Source organism: Thunnus albacares, chromosome 18 (assembly GCF_914725855.1).
Source record: "Thunnus albacares chromosome 18, fThuAlb1.1, whole genome shotgun sequence".
Lineage (NCBI taxonomy): Eukaryota > Metazoa > Chordata > Actinopteri > Scombriformes > Scombridae > Thunnus > Thunnus albacares.
In genome coordinates this window covers 1,753,059-1,776,856 of record NC_058123.1, presented here as the reverse complement: position 1 = coordinate 1,776,856, position 23,798 = coordinate 1,753,059, and the positions used below count along the sequence as shown (strand labels likewise).

General features: G+C 39.1%; 2 protein-coding genes across 2 annotated transcripts in view; one reads left to right on the top strand and one right to left on the bottom strand.

The window, feature by feature from the left end:
* LOC122968126 overlaps window positions 1-23,798 on the top strand; it is a 200,984-nt gene that overhangs the window by 50,039 nt on the left and 127,147 nt on the right. The window lies entirely within an intron of this gene.
* LOC122968183 (helicase POLQ-like) lies at window positions 15,712-17,893 on the bottom strand. Its single transcript, XM_044333193.1, has 3 exons — window positions 17,584-17,893; window positions 17,422-17,494; window positions 15,712-15,857 (listed from the first exon to the last, which is right to left on the bottom strand). Exons 1-3 carry the CDS (start codon window positions 17,743-17,745, stop codon window positions 15,829-15,831), a joined length of 264 nt encoding a protein of 87 aa, XP_044189128.1. The 5' UTR covers window positions 17,746-17,893; the 3' UTR covers window positions 15,712-15,828.

Here is a 23,798-nt window from a genome sequence, read left to right as displayed (position 1 = left end):
TAATGGATGGACTTATATTTTCTGCTTAAATGTGATTAAAGAATTGATAAGTTTCCTGTTAAGTTATCAAATTTCCATGAACAAGCTCTGCTGGCCTGGAAACTGATTTACAAACATAATTTTTTACCAACTAATTACTATATTTGGAATAACAAGAATATTCAATATAAAAATAAGTCACTATATTGTGAAAAATGGATTTACAATGGTATTTATTGATTAAACAATTAATTAATAATTGTTAATACTGATGGGAAGTTACTAAAAATAATGAATTTCTCTCTGAGTTCAGGTCACCAGTTATACAGTGGTTTTTGATGCTCTGCTGAGGGCTGTGCTGCAGCTTCTCAGAGGTTCAATAATCAAGGTTTCAATGATTAATCCATTCAATAGAGGTATATTCCTTGGAGAAGTTGACATCAACAATAAATGCTTGAATAAATACATCAGGAATTACATATAAGCTGTAACTCTGCCCCCAGGAAAATTCTTTTGGGCTTTGCTTTATGTAGAAATTAATTGGCAGATAATTTGGTTAGTTGGGGACAAATTTTTTCTTAATAATAAAGTTAAAGAGGTTTCCTTTTGCATTGAATATCCAGCAAAAAGGACATTAGAGAGATTAAGATTTAATATTGAATATTCTTGCAATTTCTGTGGACTAGTAGAAGAAACAATGTGTCATTTGTTTTATCACTGTATGTTTACCAGAATATTTTGAGTGGATGTTCAGCATTACATATACATATTCAGAATAAAGACATTTTTATATGTTTTGAAGGCAATGAGAAGGTTAAAGATATTATATTTTTTTGTACAGTCAATTTTATCACAAGAGGAGATGAGAGGACTCCAAATCAAATTTGGGACATTTTTGTCAAGAACGCATCAATATGGTTCCACGATAAGAGTCCTGAAGAATAAGAAGGCAATTAAAACTAATTGTGTTTTTGATAAATTTCTTATTGACCGATGATACATTATTTTGAATTTGTATTACTTTTTCAAAATATTTTTTATAACTTTGTATATGTACACCTGGTATGGACATTTGTTTGTGTACATCCTGTTATTGTACACGTGTTCTCTAAAATAAAGAAATAATTTTAAAAAGAATCTAACTAGTACGAATTGCGTGGTGATTGTGCAGCGGCTCATATCCATTGACTGAACGAGCCTATTATATCAACGTCCGAGCAAGAGAGAAATCCCAACATCATTTCCATTTTCGGTTTACTGGTCAACTAGCTAACACACAGCTAACCGTTTCAATACCTCGACTGTTTCCTTTCTGTTATTAGTTTAGTTACAATAAACTCCTGACAATTTACCTAAATAGATGCCATAATTACCAAACAGCAAACTTAATGGAACTGGCAGAGTTTTCTACCAATTTTTACCGTACCGTATAACAGACGCTTCTTAGCATGCTAATTTGGCTTTTAACAAACTTGAAATACTCAGATAAATACAGACTTTGTGGTAAGTCATGTACATCACTTAATGACACTAATACAACGCTGTAAAAACTATTTATTTTGTTACGTTATGTAATGGTAGCGAGATGTGTCTCTGAGAGCTCTAGTGGATGCCCTATGCCCCTCAACGGGGTAAAGAGGATTAAGTCAGTCAGTCAGCTAGATGTGTCACACCTTGCTGGAGCCTCTCTGTGCACCCTAGACTCAAGAAGTGATGGCATATGACTCGGGGTCACTCATCAGGATGGGGAGATGGTCAGCTCATCCCTCTGCCGACTCTTCTACCAGACCAGTCCAAGTTTTCAAACATAAACATCAGATTAAACATCAAGTACAACCATCTGTACATCCATCTCAACATGGATGGAAACGGTCCTGGCCATGGATCTTCTGGAGTTCCTTACTACCCAGATGGCGGCCTTTTCTCCCCGCTGAGGTCGAAAGGAGGTTCCAGGTGCACCGGGCCGGTGCTGAGGGGCTTAAGAGGAGCTTCTACCCTCTGGCCACCGGGATCCTGGATGACATTGCTACATAGGACGTTTATCGTACCACAGAGCATGCCTGTCAAAACCTGCTTCAAGTTCAAAGCAGTGTTTCATCAGCAAAAACACCTGGGCTGTGTTTTATGGGCTGCTCTTTGGACTACTGTTGGTACTCATTGCTGTATTGCCTGCACGTGTCTGTCTGGCCAGAGCAATCAACACTGATGAAAAACAACTGGGACACCAAGTGATTGAGCTTGGGTCAAATGCTGGCTCATGGCCAGCTGACACTCCTAAAGTGAGTTTTCATCATAACTTACTGGGATATTTTACGTCCTACGGCACGGGCGAGCCCAGGTATCAGAGCGAATCACTGATCCAGTGGACCGGTCATCTGCCACTCCATTTCAGAGAACAGCAGGTCTCCTCTTCATGCTGATCCTGCTCTCCAGAGATGTTCAGCTAAATCCTGGACCAGTGACCCCTGGAACGCTGCAGAACTTTGATGCTGATTTGTGCCCAAGTGTGTCTGGGACTCCTCTGGTGCCAGTGATGAATGAGCAGCAACTTTCTGAGCCGGGCTTCTCCCTTAACAGACTAAACTTTGTTAACACGAGGCATGATGTCTCCATGAATAACTTTTTGCTACCGGGCTGTGGAAACCTTGATAGGTCTAGTGTCTCTCTCGCAAAACCTGCTGCTGACACCACTGTGTGTCGAAACCCTGCAGTGAAGAGGCAGAGGTAATTCAAAACCTTCCAAACTGTCAATCATGCAAAAGTCTTATGGGACCCGAAGTTGAAACCGAGGGGGCTATATAGTGGACATTTTAACATCAGAAGAATTACTGCAAAGAGCAATCAGCTAAGTCATCTTATGTCTGACTCAAATCTGGATTTTCTCTGTCTGACTGAAACATGGTTGAAACAAACAACTCCTGCAAGTGTGTTCACGGTGCTGGATACCAATGTTTCAGAAGAGACAGACCTGATGGAAGAAGAAGGAGGGGTGCTTTTTTATGTGAGAGACAACATCGAATGTGAACGTGTGGTTTATAATGCAGGTAACATGTTAGAATATGTTGAGATAAAAATAATGTTATCCCAACAAATGTCTTTTGACATCATAGGTGTCTATAGGCCCCTGTCTGCAGATGACACTTTCTATGATCAACTCACAGAAGTCTTGAAAGAGTGCAATCTCAACAAAGAATTATTAGTTATGGGTGATTTTAATGTGAACTGAGAGGATAAAACTAAGAGGAAAGAACTAAAAATGATCACAGAGAAATTACAACTAGAACAACTAGTAAAAGGTCCAACTAGGATTACAAAATGCTCCAGTACACAAATTGATCTGACATTTACTAACAAACTAGAAAGAATAACTAAAAGTTATAATTTAATCACTGGCTCATCAGATCATAACCTAACCCTATGTGCAAGAAAACTGACTAAAAGTAGATTTAAGACCACGGCAACTAAGACAATGATCCATCAATGCATACCCAGAGCTAAGCAAGAAGAATTTACCAATGAAATGAACAGCTTGAACTGGGATGATGTTCTGTCCTCTGATGATCTGGACTATGGCTGTGATACTTTTACTCACACAATCAACTCTGTGAGGGAAAGATTTAATGTGAGGATACAGATAAAATGTAAAAATAAAAACAATTTACCGTGGTTTAAAGAAAATTTATGGAAACTAATGAAATCTAGAGATGCACGATCAGCTCCTTAAAAACCTCCAAAAGTAGAGATGCTTTACAATTTGACACAATGTTTGTTAAATCACACAGAGATATTTAAACTCCCCCTATTGCTCATTTAATTAAATTGTCTTTTAAACACAGCTCCTTTCCTGATGACTGGAAATGTGCCGTTGTCACGCCTATTTTTAAATCTGGAGACCGCCTTGAAACCAGTAACTACAGACCAATAAGTATACTGCCAGTACTCTCAAAGGTTGCTGAGAAAGTTGTCATTAAACAACTGACAACATTTCTTAATACAAGCAATTTTGGTCTATATCGTATGCAATTTGGCTTTAGAGCAAATCATTCCACTGAAACTGCTACCTTGCACTTAATAGAGCAAATTAAATCAAGACTTGACAAAGGAGGAGTAGTTGGTGCTGTATTTTTAGATCTGCGTAAAGCATTCGACACAGTCAATCATGATGTTTTAATATCGAAACTCTCTAAATTTAACTTCTCATCTAGAGCACTGGCATGGATGTCTTCATATTTATCTAATAGGAGACAATGTGTTAAAGTTGGTGACACACTGTCCAGTAACATGAAGTGCACAATGGGTGTTCCACAAGGGTCAGTGTTAGATCCCCTATTATTTAGCCTATATATTAATGATCTCCCTCAACAGTGTCATGATGCAGAACTACAAATGTATGCAGATGACACTGTTGTGTACACACATTCAAAAACAGCTGAGTTAGCTGCTGCTAAGCTAACAATTGCATTGGAAAGGATCACACATTGGCTTGATCAATCATGTCTGAGTCTGAATGTAAACAAGACAAAGGGTATGTTTTTCTCTAAGACCATGGTACAACCTCCTAACGCTGATATTCTCATCAAAGGTGAAAATATTGACATAGTTACTGATTTTAAATATCTTGGTGTGACACTGGATCCAAATTTGAACTTTAAGAAACATGTTTAAAACACGGTTAAAACCGTAAAGTACAACTTAGCAAATTTTAGACATATTAGAAACTGTCTGTCTTTGGACGCAGCCAAGATATTTATGCAGCTGTGATTCTTTCCCAGATGTCTTATTGATCACATGTTGGGGGCAGGTGGAGAAACAGCCATAAAACCTCTTGAGTCCTTTTACAAACAAACTCTAAAAACTCTGGACAAAAAGCCAATGCATTTCCATCACTGTAGGGTTCTGGAGAAATACAATTTACTGAGCTTTGAGAATTTTAGATTATTCTCAAATTTGTGCCTAGTTAATAAAATGTTAAATGGTTTGTCCTCCTCCACTATGTGACTTTGTGTTCACTCGCTCAGTAAGTTCTATTAGATCCTCCAGAATATCCTCTATACATGATTGGACCATTTCATCACACTGCATTTGGACAGTCAGCTTTCTCTGTGAAAACCACAACTCAGTGGAACGTCCTACCTGATGATATGAAGAGCTGCAGTTCAATCAATACATTCAAGGCCAAATTAAAAAATCTACTAAGGACCAATCAGCTGTGTGACCACTGAGTCTAAACTCCATCTATGGTCTTGATTTAACTTTGACAAGTTCTAATTGATACTGTGGGTTTATGTGATGTGCTCTGTGTAGTTTTGTATTTTGTATGGTGCATTCTGTGTGTGTTTTTTTGTTGTTGTTGTTGTTGTTTTGCTTTGTACTGTTTGTTGTTGTGCTGTTGTATGTTTTTTGTTGGGGACTACAGTTACAAACTAGCTTCAAGCTAACTCTGGTGCAGTGCATCTTCAATTTTTCAAACTGCACACTGTTCCAGTCAGTAAATCAATCAATCACAGTCACTGAGAAGTCGTCAGGCCTGCAGTTATAACTTATTATCAGTCATTAATAAAAGGTTAATTTTTTCACACATATGAATTCATAGTAAATTATCGTTTGTGCACATTATAATAAGTTGTTTTGACTTTTCAGTCAGTCTTTTCAGAGGCAGCAGTAAAAGATTCCTCCTTAAGAGAAATGTTCAGACTTCCCATTGAGCTGTCAGTGTCTCATGTCTTCAAGGAGAATATATTCTTATGAATGATGTGTTTTGTCTGTTTAAAGGGTCCAAGACCCAGCTAGAGTCATTTATTACATACCTCAACATTAGAGAGAATAATCTCTTGTATACAGATCTGTTAAACAAACCTACTGCTATAAATACTTTACTAATGGCAGACTCTGATCATGCTTTAACGTTAATAATAGTCTCCTTTTAGTCAGTTTTGCAGATTAAAATGAATTTGCCAGAAAACTGGTGATTTTGTCAGGAACATGTATGAAATGAAAAACAAAGAGGATAGAAGAAATCTGACCTACATGATGCTGCCACTAAAATAAAAGACAGATCAAGGTCTGATCTCTTAAAAAATAAACCTACAGTGAAATCAGATGAATGAATAATGTTTACAGCAGAGTATTCTATGAGAGCAGAACAGATAAAGGGAATAATAACAAAACACTGGCATATACTTGAATCTGATTTTCAACTCAATAGTGCATTCAAAGAACAACGTCTCATGGTTTATAAAAGAGCTAAAAACCTTAGAAACCTCCTGGTTCATTCATATTTACCTCCTCTTCAATCAGTACCAGCCTGAGTTACTTTAACACCTACTGTATGGTTGTTGTAGTCAGTGTAACTATATTTACTGATGTAACAGTTTTAAACATCCTCACACAGGTAAAGAGATCCCTATAACTGAGTTATTTCATGTCACACTAAGTTGATCATTTAGCTCAGCCATTCTCAACCAATGGGCCGCGGCCCACAGATGGGCCTCAGAGAGCCATCTAGTGGGCTGCAGAGGTAGTACAGTTTACAAAGCTAATTATTTTTATATCTAAATGTGCTCAATAATTCACATAAATATAAAAGATCAAATTCAAATGCATAATTTTAATGACCAGTCACATTTTTAATATCATTACACCATCATCATCACAACACATCTTAGGTATACTGGCTGCAAGTCAGTACCCCTCTCTGTCAAAATGGGCAATTAAATTTCTGTTGGCTTTCACCACCACCTATTTATGTGAGTCAGGGGTTTCCATTGTGACTGTCACAAAATCAAAGGCAAGGGACAAAGTGAAAGCAACTTGGATGCTACTCTGCAGGTCAGCCTCTCACTCATCCCACCACAACTTGATCTCATTATTTCTAAGAAGCCCGTTTCTCACTGGGGGTGAGCAGAGTATTTATTTTGGTCATTACAGCTGGCAGTGGCATAACACATATTTACAGCCCAGTTTTTTTGTCATGTTTTTTTTTTCATTTATTTGGGAAGGTTGTCCTCAGAAATGTTTTAACAATCAGAAGTGGGCCTTAAGGTACAAAAGGTTGAGAACCCCTGATTTATCTCATCACTTTCCCTTGTGGAAAGTTATATGTTGGAAAGATGAGTAGAGCACTGAAAACTCATATTGCTGAACATAGAAGCACTATTAGATGTAAAGACATGAATGATCCAGTAGCAGCACATTCTGTTGAATTTAATCATCCTTTTTCCTCTCTAAGATATATTTGTATTGAGAAAGTATCACTCCCTCACAGGTAACTAGTTTTACTTTCCTGGTCACCTCATGGATTAAATATAGATTATGACCTGAAGTGTTTTCTGTAATGTTCCTCTATTTATTATATATTTAGGTTAAGTTGTGTATGATGTTCATCTTTTGAGCTGATGTTTAACGTCTTCTGTATGTCTATTAGAAATCTACTCAAATCTCATGTATTTTTTAAACATTTTAAATATACTTAACCAAAAAACTTGCAATGTAATATTTAAATCTCTACATGTGGTATGAGACATAATGGTTCTTGTCCCTTTATTTGAAGTGATTTGATTGGCTGTAGTTCCTGACGCTGTTTGTTTAAAAGTTTCGATTCGCTGAGGGCCTTTTGATTGATTTTCTCACCCTGATGATGGAACATGATTATCTAATCACCATCAGATGTGTTACTAGGTGTGGCCTACATAACATACCAGTGCCTGCATAATGCTATGATTGTTGATCTTGAAGAAGGGCTGAAGACCTAAAATGTCATCTGAGTACAAGAGAAATGCATATGGAGCCAGAGCTTTTTTATTACTCTCAAAGATCTCCTTCATACCAAACCAAGATTAATACATATAAATATTAATAATTCAGAAATTATACTAAGTAGCACATGTTGTTTCATGGATTGAGATCTAAAACCTAAAGTCTAATGGTGACATTGGAAAAAATTATTTTTGTTCTAAAATGTCACTGAACACGTCTTCTTGTCCTCAGTGGAAACTGCACTCTTCACAGGAAAGGGGGTTTCAGGTTTTCAAATTTGAGAACTTCGGAAGTAATTAGTAAAAACTATTTCTAAAGATTAAATAATTTATTTAACATTTTCCTCCCAAGATGGTCTTGCAGCAGTTTTGAACAGTGCTGAAAACATTCAGTTACAGGAACAGTTTGATTCTGGATAAGACAGAAAACAATAGAACTGCAGGTCAGACTCGTCAGACTGGTTTATAGTTTCAACATCACATCAAGGGGCAGACACTGAGGACTGCGTGAGGAGAAAACATGCTCAGTGTTTGTTAATGTTTTTATCTTTCCAAGACAGACCTCACTGAAACACAAATATCCTGAAGGTGTGACGGACACTAAATAACTTCGGTAAGTCTGATCTATTATGGATAAGGAGTCGATGAAGGGAGGCTAGAATTGGTGTAATTTAGTCAGATTTTCTTGTTTTAGTTCAGATTCTAGCTGAAGTATTTTAAACCATTTGAATCTTCAGACATTTGAATCTGAAGAGTTTTAGTACTAGTGAGTGGCAGGCCTGAAACCAAAACTTTATCTTTAATGAAATCAAGTGTTGGGGCACATTTTTGATTTAATAACTTAATAATTATGTTCACTTTTACTATCACAGTCAAGTTAGTGCTGGTAAAATAATTTGTTGTTAGGTCTACAGGATTTAATTACTAAACTTTAAGGCTGCACCTGTTACTAACAAGCCACACATATGATAAATACCTCTTTGCCAACAAAAAGTAAAGAGTGCATAAATATGAGAAATGAAAACCTGTGACTGTGACTTTACCCACAGACTAACGTTTGAGAAGTGGAGGGTCAGAAAGTAGCCGGCTACCCAACTATCACAGCACCAATTTACAAAACTTCAGCGACTCTGATCGACAAAGAAGATAAGTTGGTACAGATAAGGCTGTACAGGATAATGTGGGTAATGACGGTTAGCAGTGTTCTCCAGTGCTAAGCATAACATTAGTCAAAGGCCATTACACTCATGGCCAAAATACAGTAACACATCTGTCTCAGGATGGTCGCAGCAGAGCTTGTATATTATAATCAACAGAAGCTGTGTAAAAAGCAAGTACTGACTGTTTGAAAATGATTATGATAAATACCTCATTGTACCAGAGGCAATGTGACATGGCAGTACAACCTTGTGGAATTTTTTTTCATTGTACATTACAATAACTCAATCAAATCAATGTGTATCCATGATCCTGTAGTTAAAATGATCTAGTGAATTAATTCAGTACCAGTTAATACAGCATAGGCTTCCAAACCCTGCATAACCAACTGCATTATCACTTGGTAAAACTCAATATGCATGCAGTAAAGGAGTTGGTGTAGCAGGTAGAAAACCCCGCTCTGTCCTGTCTATGTGACAAGTTACATCCATGCCTGCTGTATCTCAGCTGTCACACGTCTGTTTTCCCTCAATAACCTTCATCAAGACCAGTTAACTGAACTGCCAGTTATGTTTTGCATTTGCAAAAACAATGTCGGACTCCGTAATTTTCTCTGGACCGCTGCCTAATCTGACCAGTGATGACATGTATAGCCGCATGTCACAATTCAACCGCTGGCTGTCGAGGTGGTGTCCAGCAAACGATGTGGGCTTCATAGATAATTGGCAGACTTTCTGGGGAAGACCTGGTCTGATTAGGAGAGACGACATACATCCCACTTTGGATGGAGCTGCTCTCATATCTAGAAATATGGCTGAGTTTATTAGTAGACCAAAACCATGACAACCCAGAGTTGAGACCAGGAAGCAGAGCTGCAGTCCTACACGCTTCTCTGTGCTTCCATTAGAGCAGTTACCCACCCAAAACCACATAGAGACCGCGTCTGTCCCCAAAACCACATAGAGACCGTGTCTGTCCCCAAAACCACATAGAGACTGTGACTGTCCCCCGACCACTTAAATCAATTAAATCCAAAGTAAACAAAAGAAGAGTCATTCATAAAAATCTAGTAAAAATTAAAACCACCACTGCAATAGTACAACAAAATAAGATAATTCTCTCTTGAACATTAGATCTCTGTCATCTAAAGCTGTTTTAGTAAACGATTTAATCTCAGATCATCATATTGATTTATTTTGTCTTACTGAAACCTGGCTGTGTCATGAAGAATATGTCAGCCTAAATGAATCCACTCCCTCCAGTCATATTAATACTCATATTCCTCGGGGCACTGGCCGAGGAGGAGGAGTTGCAGCCATTTTCAACTCAAGCCTAATCATCAACCCTAGACCTAAATTTAATTATAACTCATTCGAAAGCCTTGTTCTTAGTCTCTCTCAGCCAACCTGGAAAACTTTACAGCCAGTTCTATGTGTTATAGTGTGCCGTCCTCCTGGCCCGTACTCTGAATTCCTATCTGAATTCTCAGAGTTTTTGTCGTATTTAGTCCTTAGTACAGATAAAGTAATTATAGTAGGTGATTTTAATATTCATGTGGATGTTGATAATGACAGTCTCAGTACTGCATTTATCTCATTATTAGACTCAATTGGCTTCTCTCAGTGTGTAAATAATCCCACTCACTGTCTTAACCACACCCTCAACCTTGTTCTGACTTATGGGATTGAAATTGAACATTTAATAATTTTTCCACAAAATCCTATTTTATCAGATCATTTTTTAATAACTTTTGAATTCCTATTACTGGATTACACACCATTAGACAAAAATGTCCTCACTAGATGTCTATCTGATAGTGTTGTAGATAAATTTAAGGAAGCAATTCCATCAGTACTGAATTCACTGCCATGTCTTAATACTACAGAGGACTCTTATGTTAACTTTAGTCCCTCCCAAATTGATAATCTTGTTGATAGTGCTGCAGGCTCATTAAGAAAAACACTCGACTCCATCGCCCCCTTAAAAAGGAAGATAATAAATATAAGAAGTTAGCTCCATGGTTTAACTCCCAAACCCGCAAATTAAAGCAAACATGGCGAAAATTGGAAAGGATTTGGCGTTCCACCAAAGTGGAAGAATCTCGCTTAGTCTGGCAAGATAGTCTTAAAACATATAGGAAGGCCCTCTGTAATGCCAGAGCCGCCTATTACTCAGCATTAATAGAAGAGAATAAAAACTGCCCTAGGTTCCTTTTCAGCACTTTGGCTGACAAAGAGTCATAACTCAATTGATCCATGTATTCCTATAGCTGTCAGTAGTAATGACTTTATGAGCTTCTTTAATGATAAAATTCTAACTATTAGAGACAAAATTAACCACCTCCTGCCCTCAACAGGCACCGCTCTCTCCCCAAACACAGGCACCTTAGAAACAGCTGTAAATCCTGACATATATTTGGACTGTTTTTCTCCAGTCGACCTTTCTGAACTAACTTCAATGATTTGTTCAGCTAAACCATCAACCTGTCTCTTAGACCCCATCCCAACTAGGTTGCTTAAGGAAGCCTTACCCTTAGTTAGCACTTCTTTACTAGATATGATCGATCTGTCTTTAGTAACAGGCTATGTACCACAGTCCTTTAAAGTAGCTGTAATTAAAGCTCTTCTTAAGAAGCCTACTCTTGATTCAGGTGTTTTAGCCAATTAAAGACCTATATCTAACCTTCCATTTCTCTCTAAGATCTTTGAGAAAGCAGTCTCTAATCAGTTATGTGACTTTCTACATAACAATAGTTTATTTGAGGATTTTCAGTCAGGATTTAGAGGCATCATAACACAGAGACAGCACTGGTGAAAGACACAAATGACCTCCTAACTGCATCGGACAAAGGATTTGTCTCTATACTTGTCCTGTTAGATCTTAGTGCGGCATTCGACACAATCGACCATCAAATCCTTTTGCAGAGACTGGAACATTTAATTGGCATTAAAGGAACTGCATTAAGCTGGTTTAAGTCCTATTTATCAGACCGATTTCAGTTTGTATATGTTAATGATGAATCCTCCATGGAGGCAAGGGTTAGACACGGAGTTCCACAAGGTTCTGTACTTGGACCAACTCTATTCACCTTGTATATGCTTCCTTTAGGTAATGTTATTAGGAAACACTCCATAAATTTTCATTGTTATGCAGATGATACCCAATTATATTTATCAATGAAGCCAGATGAAACCAATCAGTTAAACAAACTCCAAGCATGCCTTAACGACATAAAGACCTGGATGACCTGTAACTCAGATAAAACTGAAGTTATTGTGCTTGGCCCTAAACACCTTAGAAACACAATATCAAATGATATAGCTACTTTGGATGGCATTACCCTGGCCTCCAGCACCACCGTAAGGAATCTGGGAGTTATCTTTGATCAGGATATGTCCTTTAACTCCCACATAAATCAAATCTCAAGGACTGCCTTTTTTCACTTACGTAATATCGCAAAAATCAGGCACATCCTGTCCCTAAAAGATGCAGAAAAACTAGTTCACGCATGTGTTACTTCTAGGCTGGATTATTGCAATTCCTTATTATCAGGCTACTCTAACAAGTCTCTAAAGACTCTCCAGCTGGTCCAGAATGCAGCTGCACGTGTTCTGACTAAAACTAGAAAAAGAGACCACATTTCTCCCATTTTAGCTTCACTACATTGGCTTCCTGTAAAATCTAGAATAGAATTTAAAATCCTTCTCCTAACTTAATGGTCAGACACCATCATATCTTAAAGAGCTCATAGTACCGTATTATCCCACTAGAACACTGCGCTCCCAGAATGCAGCTTACTGGTGGTCCCTACAGTCTGTAAAAGTAGAATGGGAGGCAGAGCCTTCAGCTATCAGGCTCCTCTCCTGTGGAACCATCTACCAGATTCAGTCCGGGGTGCAGACACCCTCTCTATGTTTAAGAGTAGGCTTAAAACTTTCCTTTTTGATAAAGCTTATAGTTAGGGCCGACCAGGCTCGCCTTGGATCAGCCCTTAGTTATGCTGCTATAGGCCTAGACTGCTGGGGGACTTCCCATGATGCACTGAGCTCCTCTCTCCTCTCCATCTGTATGCATTCATGTAACATCAATGCATGTCAATAACTTTGCTTCTTCCCCAGAGTTTTTTTGTGCTTTTTCATCTCACAGGAACCCCGGGTTCTGGGCTGAGCCTTTGCGGTCCTTCACAGTCCTGATGGCTTCCTTCCCTGGCTATTGATGCTTATACTTATTGTTATTGTTATGATTGTTGTTCTTCTGCCCCCCCCCCCCCCCCTTGCCCTCTCTCTTTCTCTCTCAACCCAACCGGTCAAAGCAGATGGCCGCCCACCAAGAGCCGGGTTCTGCTTGAGGTTTCTTCCTGTTAAAGGGGAGTTTTTCCTTACTGCTGTCACCAAGTGCTGCTCATGGGGGAGCTGTTGGGTCTCTGTAAATTAAAGAGTGCAGTCTTGACCTGCTCTATGTGAAAAGTGCCTTGAGATGACTTTTGTTGTGATATGGCACTATATAAATAAAAATTGGTTGATTGATTGATTGATTGATTGATTATCTTGCAATTCAATGGACTTAAGAGAAGACAAGTGAAACAACTTTATTCATATAGCACTGTTAAAACACAGAGGCAATTCAAAGTCCTATATAATAACGATAGCAATATCTTTATTTATATAGCATTTATCTAAACAAAGTTACAAAGTCCTTCACATATAATCACATAAAAACACACAATAATAATAACTAATAATAATAAAATAAAGGTGCTAAACAAACAACAGAATAAAAACCAGCCCAACAATACTTAAAAATAGTAGACCCATAAAACAGAATAAAACTAGAATCAATTAAAATCAGGGAAGGCATTGTGATAAAAGTACATTTGAGCTCAGATTTAAAAGAAGCCACTGACTCAGCCTCCTTATTTACTCAGGCAGGATGTTTTTCAAAGCTCTGGTCCCGCTCAGTCCTCAGCTGAGAGTCTGGAACAGATAGAAGACCAGTGGACCTCAAAGTGCGAGCAGGGTCGTACAGGGATAGAAGGTCTGAGATATAATGAAAAGTCAGACCATTTAGTGCCTTGTAAGTAATTAAAAGACCTTGAAATCAATTATATTGATCGTATATTGATCTGATATCTTTAATATAAGTTTTAAGTTAGATGAAAAAGTGGATCAAATTGAAGATATAGACATATATAGACATAGACAGAGCACACTAAGAGCCTGAATATAGTGTCCCTTTTTATGTATTAAATTGAGCCTTGATTGTGAATGGAGATTCCATTCTGGATGTAATCGTGACTCTAAAGAGACTCAAAGATAGTTTAGCCGTCAGAAGCCTCTGTTTGACACAAAGTTCATGCCCATAGATTAGCTCCCCATTGGTTTACATTGTAAGATATGGCCAAAGTAATGGGATTTATGAGGAAATTTCACAAATAGAGCCCCTCTTTATTTATTGAGTTGAGCCTTGATTGTGAATGGAGATTCCATTCTGGATGTAATCGTGACTCTAAAGAGACTCAAAGATTCACACTTCTTGTAGTTATCCTGGAAGTTAAACATTTCCTCTCATTCTAACAGGGGTCTAGGGGACAATGGCTGTTAAAGAGGAGCTTTTGATGACACTGAAAGAGTTGGGAGATGATGAATTCAGGAACTTTAAGTGGTTCCTACAGCAGCCGGACATCCTGGAAGGCTACTCAACCATCCCAAAGAGTTATCTGGAGAAAGCAGACAGGCCGAAAACTGTTGATAAGATAGTACAGACCTACAACCATCAGTCTGTGGAAGTGCTGAAGAAAACCTTAAAGAAGATCAACAGGAATGATCTAGTGGAGAAACTGTCAGCTCACGGTAAGCTGCAGGACAGAAACATGAAACTGGGACATGATGTGATCACACAAGTCTTGAAAAACATTTATTATAATAAAGCAGTATATACTAAAAATGTATATGTTTTTAGAAAATGGAGCTGCCTGAGCTGCTGAGAGGTTAAGCTGCCTCTAATCTAACTTAGTGTTCAGTTTAAATAATATCTCACAGTATAGAAGTGCTGCAGAGCTGCACATGCTGTCTGGCCCCCACTGAGGTTTTATACTGGACTGTGCTGGTTTGGTATCTGCACCACAGAGGGAGGAGAGGTGCAGTTGAGGGTGTGGTGATCTCAATCCACTAGCAAACTGCAATCCTGGTGTCAATGAGTGTGTCTAATGCTGTCCAACACTAACCTGCTCAAAGCAGGTCAAAAACTCATCACTCTTATGTTCTGTTACTGTTCTGTCTGGTATATTTTAACACATTTTGGTGAAGGCTCATATGTATAAACCTCTCTGAAATCACACAAACTTCTTTTTTCATGTTTTGCTTGTCTATAAACTTGTGTTCTGGATACATTCCGGTGAGTCTGAATACAGATTAATGATTGATTCTTACCAGCATCTCTCATCCACAACAGCTGCATCCTGTACTGACGGCCTTTACTTTACCCTGGTGATTGTCTGTAAAGCCCATTGACTGTTGTAAACTAACAGTCACTAACTGCTAGTAAACTCATAGTTGAAACTTTTTATGTCCCAGACAAAAATAAGTTTCCTCTGATGAAAACTCTTTGCAGGATTCCCAAAAAGCAAGCACATCATGGTGGGGATGAAGTAGTGAATATGATTGACAATTGTCACAACCTTCAACACACCTACCTATAATGTATTCCTTCTGATCCCACCCCGTATGCAAGTGCAGCACCAGTGCACCTGGCCATGAAAATACCAAAGGTTTGTTGGGCATAATGGTTGTGCATCAGGCCAGTGATCCGAAAGAAGAAAGAAGGATGCAAAGATTCTGGATGATATCTACACAGAGCTGTACATCACAGCCGGGGGAGACGCTCACATCACCAGGCAGCTCAGCCAGATCCAAATGGCATCAGGACAAACCGCAGAACCTCAAATCAGCAACATCTTCTCACACCCTTCTGGAATAAAAAAGAATATAAGAACAGTGTTGACCAATGGGATTGCAGGAATTGGTAAAACACTTCTTGTGCACAAATTTGTGTTTGACTGGGCTGAAAAAAGAACCAATCAAGATGTGCATCTTATATTCCCATTTACATTTAGCAGGCTGAATTCACAAAGGGACAAAGTGCAGAGTTTTGCACAACTTATTCACACATGTATCCATGAAACCAGGTGCATAAAACAGGAGGTTCTTGACAACATCTTCACATCATGCACATTTCCAGCTCTATATTTATATTCTGGGGCTCTACTGGAATATCTTTGCATGATTTATGGTTAAACCCTCCTTATTTATCTTCTACTGGTCCTTTATGCAGCTCCTCAGTTCAGCCTCTGTCTGAAACAGGACGTTTTAGCGCCTGTCTCTTTAAAGGACCAGTCTGTAGGATTCAGTGGCATTTGGCGGTGAGGTTGCAGATTGCAACCAACTGAGTACCCCTCCCCCTTCCCTTCCAAGTGTTTAGGAGCAACGAAATGTGAAAGGCCTCTAGAGTCAGTCCCCTCTTCTCATTTCTCAGTTTGTACATCCTCGATTCCTTTCCTCGCCTCCTCTCCTCATGTCTTAGTCCCTCCCACCTGAGATGCAAGCGGAGGAGGCGAGGAAAAGACACAAGGAGAGAGGAATCGAGGCAACAGACATTTAACAAAATGAGACATCCTTGCTCATGTCATGTAAATTCATGTAAATTAAACATAACGTGCTGCAGAGCTGCATCATCTGTCCATTGTTTTGTTACAGCCTGCTGCTGTATTTTATGATCTCTGACAGATAAGCAGAACAGTGTTCATGACAATTTATATATTTACTTTTAATTCAAATTATAACGTGATAATATATATGATATAACAAGAATGCATGGATGTCATACACTGTTATATTTTTTTTAACGCGCGCGCACACACACACACACACACACACACACACATATATATATATATATATATATATATGTACACACACACATATACATATACATATATATATATATATATATATATATCCTCCTATATATTTTATTATGTGAAGCACTACAAATGGTTTGGTTTGTATATTCCAGCTGTGTGTTACGCCTCTTTTGTACGTCACGGGTGTCGAAAAACATTCGCAAAGGATACACCTGTGTATCCTCGCTCATAGCTCCTCTAGTAAGCCCCCTCTCTCCTCAAGATGCATTTTATGAATTGAGACATCCTTAAACATGGCGCGCTGAAATCAATTTCTGTGTCACGGCAGGAGGGCGGAGGAGAGAGGAGACGAGGAGGCACAAAATAGAGAAATGAGAAGAGCCCAGTGTTTGGCATCTGGTATCTGGGCAGCTGAAACCTCGGCTTTGTCCTACAGGCAGCATTTCTACATACATTCACCTTAAGTTATAGAACTTTGACCATGTTTAAGATCCAACACACGACCATGATCTAAATGATTGAAAACCACTAAATGTAGAAAATATCCCCTTTAAGTCAAATCAAAATGAACTGCATTCAAAGTGAAAAGGAATCATAATAAGAGACACTTACTGCTCATATACAGAACTTTAGCCAGAGTCATTTCAATAACAGCCCCTCTGCTGCCATCGCCCAGCATGTGAAGCTGTGTATGGAAGAACAAACATGTCATTAAACCTCCCTCTGCTTTATTTTTAACCATCAGAAACACCTTTTATCCAAACTGAAGTGTACCTCATCGACCACCAGCAGCCCGAGGTTATCCAGCCTGTCGGTGTCGATCAGAGAGTTGACCAGGCTGTGAGCTTTTTCTATTGTAGCGATGTACAGAGACCTCTGGTTTCGTCTCTTCACTGGAGGAAACTTGCCCTTGCTGCCAGCGTACTTCTCCACCATGAAGTCCAGCTCCAGACCAAAGCTCGCTAACCCACGTACCTGAACAACAACAACAAAACAAATAAACAAAAAAACAAAACATACACAAAATAAGTTGTAGTTTCTTCTGGTTTCAAGTCAAATGCTGTGAAGTTAAGTAAAGGTGTTCCACAGGGCTCTATTCTTGGTCCTCTTCTATTCACTGTTTAAAGAAAAATACACAAAAATCTTGTTTCTCTTCTGCTGGTTGTTCATTCAACCACTCTGTCTGCACAGTTTGTACATAATTTATCTATAACTTTAGTTTTGCCACTTGTTCAAACTGAGCTGGAAAACTGGTTTTAAATACTGATTTTTTTAATTACACTTGCACACATTGAATATTTGTTGGTTTCTTTAATCTATGTGTTTGTTTTATTTTGTTTTTTTGTGCATGTCCAAGTTTTATGTGGGACTGAATGTTTATTTTTGTTTGTTTTTTATGTGAATATGTGGAAATGTGTGCGCTAATTTATGACAGAATAAAACCATAAAAACAATATATATTGTGTTGTGAATTTCTGTTTATGCTTCTACTGTATGTGTCTTCTGTATCTTGATCTCAGTGAGACAACCTGTTTAAATAAAGGAATAAATATATAAATAAATATACACAGAAAAATCAAGTTTCAATACTAATATTACAGATACTTGCTCAGGACCTTCTCTTGCACCAGTGATATGTACGGTAGGATGAACAGACAGTCCTTCTTCCTGCACAGCAGCTCTCTGAGAATGAGGATCTCTGCGACAAGAGTTTTCCCTCCGCTGGTGGGAAGCGAGTAGATCAGATTCTTCCTCTGATGAACACAGTCCAGGTTCAGACACGTCTCCTGCCAATCTGAAACAGACAAACAGCTTCCACAGTAACGAACTCTGCTCTGAATTATCTGCAGTTACGTAGAATCTGTGAGTAAAACAGAGCATCACCATAAAGGCTCTTGATTCCTCTCAGTTTGTAGATGAGTTCCTTCACTTTGGTGGGAAGTCCAAAGAAAGGTCCGAGGTCGGTTGTCTGATGCAGATACAGTCTCCATGGCCTGCATGGCGACGCTGATCTCCTCAGAAACCACCGCTTCTTTCAGCACCACAGAGCAAGAAACCTCGGAGGGAGCGGCGGCGTTGCAGAGCATCGTCCTCTTCAGCTGGTCGGTCACGCTCCTCCTCGCTTTCATCTGTCTCTTGGTTTTATCCTCCGTGTTTCTTTCTACGTCAGAGTTTCTAAAAGGTGTAGAGGTTTTATCTCCGTCCTGCAGTTTGCTCCTCTTTGCATTTTCATGAACTCGTTCTTGAAATTCCAGCTGGCTGGCCGGTAAGTCCTCGAAGGGTTCGTGTCCGAGGCCGTCCAAGATGGAGTCTGTGAGGATGTCCTCGCAGGACTGTTTCCAGACGCCGTCTTTCGATGGACGCAGAGTCGTGAAGTCCCGCTGATCCACAGCTTCGGTCTGGAGGTCACGCTGCCTTTCATTTTGCTCTGCATCATCCAGCTTTGCCAAGAGAGAGCTGTCCTCCAAGATGCTGTCATAGTCCCCAAATAAGTCCTCACTGTCACTGCAGTACTGCCAACAAAACAAAACATTCATTCACAGTTCATGCAGTTTAGTGTTTTTGATCAACAGCAAAATAAGTCAGCCAGATATGTCCAGAGCTACTACTAACCAATATTTTCATTATCGATTCATCTGTTGATTATTTTCTAAATTAACTGATTAGTTGTCCATAAAATGTCAGAAAATGGTGAAAAATGTCAATTACTGTTTCCCAAAGCCCAAGATGGCGTCCTCAAATGTCTTGTTTTGTCCACATATTCACTTTGAGAAGATAGAATTAGTGAATTTTTGGGCATTTCTGCTTGAAAAATAACTTAAATCACTAGTTAATTATCAAATCACAAGCTGTTTCAGCTCTGTTACACTTCAAGCAAAAATGAAAATAATCCTTAGGTGCAGCTGTAGCTCTCTAATAATCATTTAATTGATTAATCCTTCCAGCTCCAGATCAATACTTTGATAATAACCTACCTCAACAGCTTTTATATCAGCCATGATGCTGCTGAGCCTCCAGTTTCTGGGACATTGCTCTCCTCCTCCTCCTCCTCCTCCTCTCTTTCTGGCAGGTGTCAGGTGAGTCTTCAGGATGTCTCTCGACCTTTTTCTTGAGGAAACTCTTTTTACTTTGATTTCTCTCTTTGCAGCATTCATGCCTGTCCAGGTCCAGCTGACGTCACACACCTGATGCTACATGTCACACAGCTGGTAAACAAACCGCATAGAAAGCTCACAAACACAATAAATATACTGTATAGAGGAGGGGAGCGGAGACACCAGTACATTATACTACAGTAATAATGTTGTTAAAGGCATTAACAATATATGACACTAGCGTTAAACTAGTTACCGTTAAAATAAAAAGCCAACTAGCGTGTTATGTTAACTAGTTAGCTCACTCCCGGCAGTTGAAAACCACCATTTCTTCCCTCAGCTAGCCAACTAGCCACTGCAAACACTCCAAGTTAATAATAAACATCTACAAAAATATATAGAAGTCTGTTGCCAAAAATGTTCAAACAAAAAACGGCTCTTTAACTTGCAAATTAAACGTGGAAGCTTTAAACAGTCGGCGTGTCACCCGTTTGAAAATTGTCAACATCAACGTCTCAGCAAGAGAGAAATCCCAACATCATTTCCGTTTTCGGTTTACCGGTCACTAGCTAGCACAAAGCTAACCGACTGTTTTCCTTTCTGTATTGATTTCGCTACAATAAACTACTGATAAGTCACCCACTTAAGTAATGGCGGGTAGGTGAGTCACCCCCTCTTTGATCGCGGAGGATTTCTATCTTGTTTTCTGTATCTTTGAAAACAGGTCATTTCCGTATCAACGTCTGAGCAAGAGAGAAATCCCAACATCATTTCCGTTTTCGGTTTACCGGATAACTAGCTAGCAGACAGTTAACCGTTTCAATAGTTTGACTGTTACCTTTCCGTATTAGTTTAGCTACAATAAAGTCCTGATAATCAATCAATTTTTATTTATATAGCGCCATATCACAACAGAAGTCATCTCAAGGCACTTTTCACATAGAGCAGGTCAAGACCGTACTCTTTAATATACAGAGACCCAACAATTCCCCCATGAGCAGCACTTGGCGACAGCGGTAAGGAAAAACTCCCCTTTAACGGGTAGAAACCTCAAGCAGAACCCGGCTCTTGGTGGGCGGCCATCTGCTTTGACCGGTTGGGTTGAGAGAGAGAAAGAGAGAGGGAAAGGGGGAGGAGGGACAGAAGAAAAAAAAATCACAACAACAACAACAACAAGCACGAGCAGCAACAGCCAGGGAAGGATGCCATCAGGACTGTGAAGGACCGCGAAGGTTCGGCCCGGGACTCAGCTTTTCCTGTGAGATGAGAAAGCACAAAAAACTCCGGGGAAGAAGCAAAGTTAGTGACATGCATTGATGTTACATGAATGCATACAGATGGAGAGGAGGAGAGAGGAGCTCAGTGCATCATGGGAAGTCCCCCAGCAGTCTAGGCCTATAGCAGCATAACTAAGGGCTGATCCAAGGCGAGCCTGGTCGGCCCTAACTATAAGCTTTATCAAAAAGGAAAGTTTTAAGCCTACTCTTAAACATAGAGAGGATGTCTGCACCCCGGACTGAATCCGGTAGATGGTTCCATAGAAGACGAGCCTGATAGCTGAAGGCTCTGCCTCCCATTCTACTTTTAGAGACTGTAGGGACCACCAGTAAGCCTGCATACTGGGAGCACAGTGTTCTAGTGGGATAATACGGTATTATGAGCTCTTCAAGATATGATGGTGCCTGACCATTAAGGGCTTTGTAAGTTAGGAGAAGGATTTTAAATTCTATTCTAAATTTAACAGGAAGCCAATGTAGTGAAGCTAAAATGGGAGAAATGTGATCTCTTTTTCTAGTTTTAGTCAGAACACGTGCAGCTGCATTCTGGACCAGCTGGAGAGTCTTTAGAGACTTGTTAGGGCAGCCTGATAATAAGGAATTGCAATAATCCAGCCTAGAAGTAACAAATGCGTGAACTAGTTTTTCTGCATCTTTTAGGGACAGGATGTGCCTGATTTTTGTGATATTACGTAAGTGAAAAAAGGCAGTCCTTGAGATTTGATTTATGTGGAGTTAAAGGACATATCCTGATCAAAGATAACTCCCAGATTCCTTACGGTGGTGCTGGAGGCCAAGGTAATGCCATCCAGAGTAGCTTTATCATTAGATAATGTGTTTCTAAGGTGTTTAGGGCCAAGCACAATAACTTCAGTTTTATCTGAATTTAGTAGTAGAAAATTGCAGGTCATCCAGGTCTTTATGTCGTTAAGGCATGTTTGGAGTTTGTTTAACTGATGGGGTTCATCTGGCTTCACTGATAAATATAATTGGGTGTCATCTGCGTAACAATGAAAATTTATGGAGTGTTTCCTAATAATATTACCTAAATGAAGCATATACAAGGTGAATAGAATTGGTCCAAGTACAGAACCTTGTGGAACTCCGTGTCTAACTTTTGCCTTCACGGAGGATTCATCATTCACATGTACAAACTGAAATCGGTCTGATAAATATGACTTAAACCAGCTTAATGCAGTTCCTTTAATGCCAATTAAATGTTCCAGTCTCTGCAAAAGGATTTGATAGTCAATTGTGTCGAATGCAGCACTAAGATCTAACAGGACAAGTATAGAGACAAATCCTTTGTCCGATGCAGTTAGGAGGTCAATTGTGACTTTCACCAGTGCTGTCTCTGTGCTATGATGTGCTCTAAATCCTGACTGAAAATCCTCAAATAAACTATTGTTATGTAGAAAGTCACATAACTGATTAGAGACTGCTTTCTCAAGGATCTTAGATAGAAATGGAAGGTTAGATATAGGTCTGTAACTGGCTAAAACACCTGAATCAAGAGTAGGCTTCTTAAGAAGAGGTTTAATTACAGCTACTTTAAAAGACTGTGGTACATAGCCTGTTACTAAAGACAGATTGATCATATCTAGTAAAGAAGTGCTCACTAAGGGTAAGGCTTCCTTAAGCAGCCTAGTTGGGATGGGATCTAAGAGACAGGTTGATGGTTTAGCTGAACAGATCATTGAAGTTAGTTCAGACAAGTCTAGTGGAGAAAAACAGTCCAAATATATGTCAGGATTTACTGCCGTTACCAAGGTTCCTGTGTTTGGGGAGAGAACGGTGCCTGTTGAGGGCAGGAGGTGGTTAATTTTGTCTCTAATAGTTAGAATTTTATCATTAAAGAAGCTCATAAAGTCGTTACTACTTAGAGCTATAGGAATACATGGATCAGTAGAGTTATGACTCTTTGTCAGCCTGGCCAAAGTGCTGAAAAGGAACCTAGGGCAGTTTTTATTCTCTTCTATTAATGCTGAGTAATAGGCGGCTCTGGCATTACAGAGGGCCTTCCTATATGTTTTAAGACTATCTTGCCAGACTAAGCGAGATTCTTCTACTTTGGTGGAACACCAAATCCTTTCCAATTTTCGCGATGTTTGTTTTAATTTGCGGGTTTGGGAGTTATACCGTGGAGCTAACCTCTTATGTTTTATTATCTTCTTTTTTAAGGGGGCGATGGAGTCGAGTGTTTGTCTTAGTGAGCCTGCAGCACTATCAACAAGATTATCAATTTGGAAGGGACTGAATTTAACGTAAGAGTCCTCTGTAGTATTGAGACATGGTAGTGAATTCAGTACTGACGGAATTGCTTCCTTAAATTTATCTACAACACTATCAGAGAGACATCTAGTGAGGACATTTTTGTCTAGTGGTGTATAATCCAGTAATAGGAATTCAAAAGTTATTAAAATCTGATCTGATCTGATAAAATAGGATTTTGTGGAAAAATTATTAAATGTTCAATTTCAATCCCATAAGCCAGAACAAGGTCTAGGGTGTGGTTAAGACGGTGAGTGGGATTATTTACACACTGAGAGAAGCCAATTGAGTCTAATAATGAGATAAATGCAGTGCTGAGACTGTCATTATCAACGTCCACATGAAT

Coding starts and splice junctions, on each gene's coding strand:
- LOC122968183 (XM_044333193.1), bottom strand. CDS start 17,745: ATGGTGGAGAAGTACGCTGGCAGCAAGGGCAAGTTTCCTCCAGTGAAG. Junction 17,495..17,583: donor GGCTGCTGGTGGTCGATGAG/GTACACTTCAGT, acceptor TTCCATACACAG/CTTCACATGCTGGGCGATGG. Junction 15,858..17,421: donor TAAAGTTCTGTATATGAGCA/GTAAGTGTCTCT, acceptor TTTTTATTCCAG/AAGGGTGTGAGAAGATGTTG.